At 44.8% G+C, this 9865-nt stretch overlaps 1 protein-coding gene and 1 pseudogene across 2 annotated transcripts; both read left to right on the top strand.

Annotated features, from left to right (window-relative positions):
* Positions 1-2910: 2910 nt before the first annotated feature.
* Positions 2911-6430, top strand: LOC133886887 (probable purple acid phosphatase 20). 2 transcript variants are annotated; one of them, XM_062326792.1, is made up of 3 exons: positions 2911-3230; positions 4832-5123; positions 5208-6430. In XM_062326792.1, the coding sequence occupies exons 1-3, from the start codon at positions 3057-3059 to the stop codon at positions 6071-6073; spliced, it is 1332 nt and encodes a 443-aa protein (XP_062182776.1). In that variant the 5' UTR covers positions 2911-3056; the 3' UTR covers positions 6074-6430. The 2 variants fall into 2 exon arrangements, with proteins under 2 accessions (XP_062182776.1, XP_062182775.1); XM_062326791.1 differs by having other exon boundaries at positions 4832-6430.
* A 1482-nt stretch (positions 6431-7912) lies between these two features.
* On the top strand, positions 7913-9865 carry LOC133887263 (sialyltransferase-like protein 2; annotated as a pseudogene).

Consider the following 9865-nt stretch of genomic DNA (forward strand, 5'->3'; position numbering starts at 1 on the left):
TAGTGAAAACCTAGGTCCGAAATTCTAGACGGGTGACGACGGTGTCTTCGATGTCGCATCCTCCTTGGAGGCGCTATCTTGGAGATCCTTCCGCGTGTTTGGATAGCCGACGACTTGGGTCCAGCGTTGGGTCATTTCTCTCATTTTGTGCTCGGCTGGTCAGCTGACACCCTTGGAAGGGGCGTGCTAAGTGGAACTGGAGCCGCCGTGTCGATGGGGTCCAACAGAGCTCGGTAACGATGGCATAAGGCATGGCCTTTTATAGTTGCGTCAGTGGTGGCTGTGAGTACCAGCGTGACGATAGCGAGGTAGCGGTCGAGGTCCACTGTGGAAAGTTGGAGCTACTGCACTGAGAGTGAGCTTGATAATGATATGTTACGGTGGGTTTTTCTTGAGTTGTGTTTGTATGATGGGCGAACCATTTAGTTGCCTTCATCGTCTTGTTGTTAGGGGTTTTGTAGCGGTTTTTCCTCCCTTTAATCACTCAGTTGTAAGATTTTCGGGTTCGATTTCTCTCATAAACTGGATTAATTCTCTTCTTCTAATATAAAGATTGGCAGAGCTCATACCGTCCTTTTAAAAAAAACATTGTAATACTTTACTGACATAAATAAGCATAGACATAAAGTGCAAACATGTCCCAACAGATGGCGCTCAAGTGCCACATATTTAGAGGCTCTTTGAAATGTAGGATTCTCAAAATGTAGTGATAAGAAAATTGTATGATTGGAATTGCCTGTCACTTACAAGAATTCAAAATGTAGGAAAATTTCCAGTGGAGCATTTAGATGCAACACAAGAATTTGGAGAGAGGTAGACACAACGATAGTTTTTCCGTGCCATTACAGACGGCCCGGCCCGACCTAGCTGTGGACTCATGCACGTGACACCTATGTGGCCCAAGCCCAGAAGGATGCAATATTGACTGTTTTAAGTTCAATATAAGATTCTCTTTACGAATGAGTTTAATACAGGATTGATTTTGACAAGCAATATATATAACGTGGATACGAGTACCTTGACAATTTGTCGGGCTGTAACGGAGCCGAAGGTCGATATGTTGTACAAGTTGGAGTCAAGTTCACTGTGAGAAACGGACAATATTTTGCTTACATACCCCTATATAGGCGACAACATTGCGCGCATGCCCGTATTTGCATGTTCTTATGAAGCTTTTCCCACCGTAGACTGCTGTTGCCATGCTCCAATGCAACTAAAGAGAACACCACCCCGTTTCCAAGCTTCAGTTGCAAATTTTGTGGCATGATCCGGCCGGCAGAAAAATTGGCTGCTCTTGATGTTAGCATTGGCCTAACACATTGGGATACAAGTGCACAAATGGCTATCAGTTGTGAGCTGTGGCACGTAGGAAACATGGTGCCTGCAGCTAACAACAGCTTGCTTCCATAAACAGGCAAGTGCATGCTGTCCATAAATGATGTCGGATGTCAAAAGATTACCCAGAAACTGCAATGTGACATTCAGGTACAACCTCACCTGTTTCAAATTTCTCGTTACGTTTTGTCTACAACAAGATAACATTTAAGACAGATCCAAATATGGCAATTAGTTTGGCATGGTGGAACTCATGCAGGATTGCAGAGACTGGCGAAGTCTTTTTGCGTTCCGGGTGAGCTAACCATTGTCGTGCACATTCTGCATGCTGAAAGAGTTGCACCTTCACAGAGGGAGGCCTGCAAGTTACTTCCTCCCGTCACGATGAGTGACGTTTTAGATATCAATATATTCTTTAATATAATATAACGAAAGTATATTATTAGAAAATACTTTTCGACAAATATGCCCGTATCATTTTTAAACATTAAAATTAAATACATAAAAAGTATATGATTTGTAACCAAAGTTGAAAACGATAGACTACACACAACTTAAAACGATACTTATTCCCGACGGAGGAAGTGACGGATTATAGTTAACGGAAGTGATATCCGGAATCCTCCAGCTAATCCCGGTGAAGCTTATCATGACCAATTACAACAGTACATGACATTCAATCTTGATACATACAAAATAATACAATAGGTAACCAGTAGATCGATGCCAAATGGCAAGTCTGTACTCCCAGAATATATACACACTACTATCATATACCATATAAATAAACTAGATATATTTCTTTATCACTATGAGTATACTTATATACTCATTCTAAGATACTCCAATGTGAACTATATGAAAAAAATAGAAAAAAAAATTATCAATTTTATTAAATTTTGATAATACCTTTGTATTTGTATATAAAATATAATACACTAAAAAAAATGTGCAAACCACTATAAAACTATACATACCACTTGGATGATCTTATATACTCACATGCTCCATATACATACCATTTATCACATAAGATACTCCCTACATAATGAGATACGTATATAGAAGTATATACTCTTGAGAGTACCAAATATATATAGCGAGTAATAGGTGATGCATAATTATTAAGTAGCCAGCCAGGTAAGACCATAAAAACCCTCTAAAAAAGAAAAGGTCATGGATATCTTAAAAGAAAAGCAAGTCATCGTTATGTCAAACTGGAATATATTTGGATGGAGATGGACACATAGTACTGGGTCAAGCTGCCGTGCCGTGGCTCACCGATCTCCCGCCAAACACAACGTGACTGACATCACCGGCTTCCGGGTCGGCCCGGCCGGAACAAAAATCGCCGCCCACCCAAGAACACGGCATCTCCACCCCACCTCCCTCCCCCACTTCCATCCCTGCACTCAACAGGTCTCTGTTTCTTGTTCAGATATCATCAAAACATTAGCCAAAACAAACAAGTCACCCAAAGTCAGCATATCCTAAAGTCATATTCCTACCTGAAATACTCCAACGTTGGATCCGTTCGTCTCAGTCGTAGCCCATTACTTTGCGATATCGGTCGAGTTGGCCGCCTCTCTCTTCACAGTTTTTTGTTAATAAATACCCGTGAACCCAGCCGTTCATCTCTACTCCACTTCCATTGATTTTCACCTTGCATGCTAGACTAGTTGTGTTCCGATTCAGGCAGAAGCAGGTGCCGTGTTGTCACCATGGCAATGGGACCAAGCATCATGGCGCTGGCGCTCCTCGCCATCGCCGCCTCCGCGCTGTCCATGCTCCCGGGGTCCCTCGCGGTGACTTCGCCGTACGTGCGGCCGGCGCCGAGGGCGACGCTGTCCCTGCTCCTCCAGGATGACGACGCCGACGGACAGACACCGCAGCAGGTACACCCTTCACTCTGTGCTTGCTATGCCCACCTTGTTTCCAAAGATCTGTTTCAGTTATGGTGGCCTTCGCATTTTGACGTACAAATCCTCTGTCGTCTGTTCCAAAACATACCATGGTCTCAAAGAAAAAATCCATGCTACCACAAAATCTGATCATGCAGCGATTTCTTACAATCTTTTAGCATGTTAAATATGTTAAATCTGTAGAAGAAATGGTCTGTTGCAACTTTCAAGCCAAGTGCAGACAGCCGGCTAGAAATCCTGCCCCAGCAGCAACCTGGTCAGCGTGGCATTTCTGATGATCATGGATTAAACAAAGTACTAGGAAAGTGATGGGTAGGAAGGAATTATGCCTTAAAGGATACCGGTTGGAGTACCTAGGACGATGAACAATTCAATATGGCTGGATTCTTACGCCGAGCAACAACGATTGATTAGAAAAATCGTAGTATTAATCTGCATTTGTTCGGTTTCACGGCGAGAGTGTGACAACAGAGAAGGAACAAGACGCTGATTCTGGGTTTCTTGCATTCCCATTCACCCCCATTCTTCTTTCTGACGATGTCGGCATGCCGTTTGGCCTTGGTGCTTTCGTGTTTCTTTGTGTTTAATCATGAGCCATGGAAAGTAGCTTTAGGTTAGTGTTGCTGATGGTGCAATTAATCGCCAGAGGTAATGCTGCAGTCATGACAACCTTGAGCCACTCTTCATCTTTGCCTTTCTTTTTCTCGTTTGCAAACAAAAAGAAGACCAAATAGGTGATGTAGGAGTCTTTCTGTATCATCTGCAGACATATGGCAAATTTTGATATGCCCTGTGTGGAAAATGGAAACCATCATTGCAAACGTGGTACTGCTACTGTACTGGCATGGGCAGATCATGGCACAGCCTGAAACTATTCCTGAAATGTTCACACTTGCGTTAAAAACTACTAGTTTTTTACACCAGGGAGAGAGATAAGCCATGCACAGTTTATGAGATTTCTGGTTGTCAACAAGAAAGTATTTATCAAAAACAAGAAAGGAAAATTAAAAGCACTAAAAGAATGGAGAAGCAAAAGCAACGAAATTCAGGTATACATTGGATGCAGTAACTGTAAAAATCAGATATTAGCAAGCAATCTTACTGAGAATGTTATGTTAGTCATAACGTTGCCTTCCATCATGCTTATTCCAGCCATAAATCTTAAGGGCATATCTAGCCGAAAACACAAATTTGCTTTGAATGTCTTCCTCCTAGGAAGTTGTGTTTCAAAATTTTCCTATAGCCCCTGTATCTGCATGAGCTGCCATGTTTTGTCATTACCAGTGTCACACTGTCACATGGATACTGCATGCCTAGTACTCTACTTTGAAAGAGTAGCTAAACAAAGTTAGGCCACAAGCTGCTGTCACAAATTTGAGCATCTCTTTGTTCGGCTCCTTCTAACATCACAAGGAACTTGCACGAAACATCTGGCCACTAGAACATTACAAATCCAATTACGACGCGTACTTAACTTATTTAGGGTTTGGTTCGCGCTTTGTTCCAAGAAGAATCGTGTCATGTCCTATTTCGTTTGCTACTTCGTACTGACACATTTTTGGTGCAACTTTCAGGTGCACATATCAATGGTAGGCCTCGACAAGACGCGGGTGTCATGGGTCACCGGCGACGACGCGCCGGCGATCGTGGAGTACGGCACGACGTCAGGGCGATACCCGTTTTCAGCAACCGGGAACACGAGGACCTACAGGTACATCCTCTACCACTCGGGGAAGATCCACGACGCCGTCATCGGCCCATTGCGACCCAGCACGACGTACTACTACCGGTGCAGCTCCAGCCCGTCGCGCGAGTTCTCCTTCAGGACGCCGCCGGCCACCCTGCCATTCAAGTTCGTCGTCGTCGGTAACGCACCTTGCTGCCACTTCCGCATCAGTTGGTTACTTTCGTGTCCCATGGCGTGCCTTAAGCCATGGCTAAAATGGACAGGTGACTTTGGTCAAACTGGATGGACGGAGTCTACGCTGCAGCACATCGCCGCCGCGGACTACGACATGCTCCTCCTCCCCGGTGACCTGTCGTACGCCGACTTCATACAGACGCGGTGGGACTCGTACGGCCGCCTCGTGGAGCCGCTGGCCAGCGCCCGGCCGTGGATGGTGACGCAGGGTAACCACGAGGTCGAGAAGGTTCCCCTCATCGAGCCGACACCCTTCAAGGCCTACAACGCGCGGTGGCGCATGCCGTACGACGCTGGCGCCTCGCCGTCGGGCGACAACCTCTTCTACTCCTTCGACGTGGCCGGCGGCGCAGTGCACGTCATCATGCTGGGCTCGTACACAGACTACGCCACGGGCAGCGCGCAGCACCGGTGGCTGCGGCGCGACCTCGCGGCGGTCGACCGCGGGAGGACGGCGTTCGTGGTGGCGCTGGTGCACGCGCCGTGGTACAACAGCAACGAGGCGCACCAGGGGGAGAGCGACGCCATGCGCGGCGCCATGGAGCCCCTCCTGTACGGGGCACGCGTGGACGCGGTGTTCGCGGGGCACGTGCACGCGTACGAGAGGTTCGCGCGCGTGTACGCCGGGAGGGAGGACCCGTGCGGGCCAGTATACGTGACCATCGGCGACGGCGGCAACCGGGAGGGGCTGGCGGAGAAGTACGTGGACCCACAACCAAAGATCTCGGCGTTCCGGGAGGCGAGCTTCGGGCACGGGCGCCTCGAGGTTGTGAACGCGACGCACGCGCTGTGGACGTGGCACCGGAATGACGACGACGAGCCGGTTGTTGCCGACCAGGTGTGGATCACCAGCCTCGCCGCCAACCCGGCATGCAACAACAAGAAGAAGATGTAACCAGCTCAAGAGACCAGTGACGGAGCTTGACCAAAATTTCAAGGGAGCCTAAATAACAAAATAAATTTAAAAATATTTCAAGTGCTAAACTAGTGAACTAATATATGGCACAATTTATAGCCATGAGAGAGTAATACACTGATATTTGCTATACTTGGTTTAAAATACATATTCAAGTGAGATTTATAAATTGTAATACCTATAAACAACTCTAAATTAAAAGTAGCATGTACTGGCAAGCTATTGATAAAAGAATCATTTTTCATCTTATATGTACCTAGTAGCTACCTAGCAGCGTTTATTCTTAACTAGCGTGTAGCTAGCCAAATAAGCTCTAAGCTATTACCTCCGTTTTCAAATATATATCGTTTTAGGAATTTAATTTTATTCTTAAATATATATCGTTTTAGATTTTTAGTGGTGTTTTACTAGAGTACCCATATTAAAAATTATTAGAAAGTGGAGTTTCAATTTAATTAGTGTGGTGGATTGGTGATTTATATGTCATTAATTGAATATTAGAGAAATCTAAGAAAGTTAAATATGTTATGTATAAAAGAACTAATTATAATCTTATTTTATTTATTGAAGACTAAAACGATATTAAAAAAAACGAAGGTAATAAATAAAATTAGGCTACCTACCCGGTGTTAATTTTTTTATTTTTTGTAAAAAGGCTAGAGGCCACGGCCTAGTTGGCCTGCCTATCCTCCGTCACTGCAAGAGAGCATGTTATACTGCTCCCTCTATTTGAAAAGGCCATATTTGATTCGGTGCGGTCTCTAAAATCAATATTTGATAATAAACTTCTCATATATTATATTATTTGTAGCAACAAAAATTATAGTCATAGAATAATACTTTGATCTAATGGTATCATTTTTAATAAAGTAAACTAATATTTTGCTACACTAATTATCACTACGTGAAAAAAACTCAAAAGTGACAGATTATAATTATCATTAGTGATAGATGCAGAACCAATCACCTCAAACGCGTCACTGATAACTACATATAAGTGAGGAGCGCACACGCGTCACTAATAACACACATCAGTGACAGATTTAGATCTACACCTATCACTTATGAGTAATTAAAAAACAAAAAATATATAAAAGAGCAATTAAAAAACTAACCAACAACAAAGAGAGTCATAGTAGCAATTTTTGAAACCAAAAGATTTGCACAAAACAACAGAGAAACATTAGGTCCCAGCATATACAGTCTCTAAAGAAGTATGTTACTGTACGAGACTAGCAGGCAGAGTTACTTTGCTTTGGTTGGTCAGTGTTAGATCATTCGGTAAGTCAAGGAAGGAGATGAAACAACTAGCTCGCCATTTTATGTGCAACCAGTGCTCGCTATATGGATCCATTTTGTACAGATGAGGAACAACAGAGAAACAATGCCATCTAAGATTTATACAGAGTAACTGCTGTAGAAAAATCTTCATAGTACTTAAAGCATATACTCACAATGTCAGACAAGTTATTCAAATTGTTGATCAGTGTAGCACAATAGTTAGAAACAGTAGCCGGCGAGAGAGAAAGAGGGGAAAAATGTCGTGTTTCTAGCCTTACCTGGATCCCACCACTGCTGGGGAGGTACATGGGTTGCTCGCTGAGGGGAAAGCCAGTGGTAGAGGCGAAGATCGAGGAAGGCGGTCGGCGGCGAGGAGGCTAAGTCTAGGCGTCTATGGATCTAGCCCTGATCTTCATGGATCCGGCCAACGCCTCCATGGACTACACTTGCGAGCTTTCAGGCCTGCGAGCGACAACTTGAGGAAGTGGATGGGGACCCGAAGCCAGTACGGCAGGCTGGAACTCGAGGACGGCAGGGATGACGGTATCGTTGGCGGTGGCGAAGTTGTAGAGGAAAGATGAAATTCTTCGTTGTGGGGTGACATGCTTCGCTCCGGTGGAAGATATCCGTGCAGGGGAGCGCAGGGCGGAGAAGGTTTGGTGATGGCGTGAGGCTAAGGAGCAGACATGACTGCTCGAATGCCGGTGTGGAAGAGAGAGATAAGAGGGAAACAAGAGAGAGAAGAGAAAAGAGATAAGAGAGAAAACACCTTGTAAAAGAACGGATGGGATACAGCAACAGAAAATCAGAATCAATTAAAAGTTTGGATTCGTCTGGTCATAGTGTACGATCCGTCACTGATGATCGTTCATGGTTATTCTGTGACGAATAATGTTATGATCTGTAACTGGTTATAGTTTTATCTTTATTCGAAGCTACGTAAGTGACATATTATGATAGGATCTGTCACTAAATATTTTTTTATGACGGGTCTCGACGACTCATTACTAATTTTATTTTCATTTATCTATTTTTCTTCTAGTGTGTTAATTAAAGATTATAAATTATGAATCTTGAAATGCTTGCGCACCTTATAAAAAAATGACAGGAGTAATAGCTAGTGATCAAATTAGTTTTTCGGTGACCATGTGATGTTGAAAATAGCACTTTTTGTGATTGAAGTGAGTAGTTGTCCGTGACTAGTCCCACTGTTCCCCTTGTTTCAACGACGTACATAAAAACTTATCTTTCACTCAACAAAATAATAAGTATTCTTTTCGATTGCTCTTTTCCCCCTCTACTATGCCGCCTCGATTGGCCGGTTCTAGTGTTAATCGCCATTCGCACGTCTCTCGAGTCGAGCCTCGACTACTTTTGGAACAGTCAAGAGTGCATCACAACCAAACTTTCGTCTTGTTCCAGGTAGCCGCGCTTTTCGCCAAATATCTGAAAATAAATTTTATAGATTTATGTTCAGAAAGATTTTTATTAAATTTTATTTATATTATTAATCTCGTAATCTAATAACTGTGTTGAAAAAGAAAAAAAAATGAACACGTATCCTCACGTTAGAGAGTCTTTTTATAACCGAGTTCCATAAATTTTTGCTTTCTCGATATCTTCCTTCCCAAGCCTTTTAACCGCCACCGGCTCCTCTACCTCCGCCTCCCCTACTACAGGGCCGTAACCTCCAGCCCACGGTCAAGAACCGTCTCCCGTGTCCCGTCTCCATCTCCCCTCCGAGAAGCTCGCCTCGGATGATTCCCTCTTCGCCGCCTTCCGCGCCTCACTCCGCTCCTACCTCCTCGCTCGCCACCGACGTCAAGGAAACGTCGCCAGCGTGACAAACTACCTCGCGGGTCTCCTCGGCCGGCACCGCTTCGCCACCTGTGTCGTCGTCGGCAACAACGGCATACACCTCGGCTCCGACTGAGGACCGCAGATATACGCGCACAACCTCGTCATCCGCCTCAACAACGCCCGTGTCGCAGGCTTCGCCGTTGACGTCGGCGCCACGACCTCGCTTTCCTTCATCAACTCCAACATCCTCCACCTCTGCGCTGCGTGCTCCGCCGTCTCAACCATGGCCATGTACGTCTACCAGCCCGCCCTCCTCTACGCCAACATCTTCAATGCCACCGCCCCGCTAGCCTCCCTGTTCCCGCTCCTCATCACCGACGCATGCATCGATGCGCTGTGCTTGCATATCACCAAGTACTACTCGTTGCGGCGGTTCATGACTAGCACGGGGGAGCCGGCGAGCAAATGGGCCAGGAGGCACGACGTATTAGAACTCACCTAGTCGAGAATAATTCTTGACCAAAAAGTATTCTTTCTGGCCGAGAATCATCTCCGACTAAATGAAACTTTTCTAGTTGAAAACTTTCTCTAACTAATTCGAGAGACCTTACTATTCGAGAATTATCTTCGACTGTAGAAGCCTAAATATTACCTTATTTCTTTTCTTTTTCCTTAGAGAATATCACATGG

Source organism: Phragmites australis, chromosome 12, assembly GCF_958298935.1.
Source record: "Phragmites australis chromosome 12, lpPhrAust1.1, whole genome shotgun sequence".
Lineage (NCBI taxonomy): Eukaryota > Viridiplantae > Streptophyta > Magnoliopsida > Poales > Poaceae > Phragmites > Phragmites australis.

Coding starts and splice junctions, on each gene's coding strand:
- LOC133886887 (XM_062326791.1), top strand. CDS start 3,057: ATGGCAATGGGACCAAGCATCATGGCGCTGGCGCTCCTCGCCATCGCC. Junction 3,231..4,831: donor ACGGACAGACACCGCAGCAG/GTACACCCTTCA, acceptor TGCAACTTTCAG/GTGCACATATCAATGGTAGG.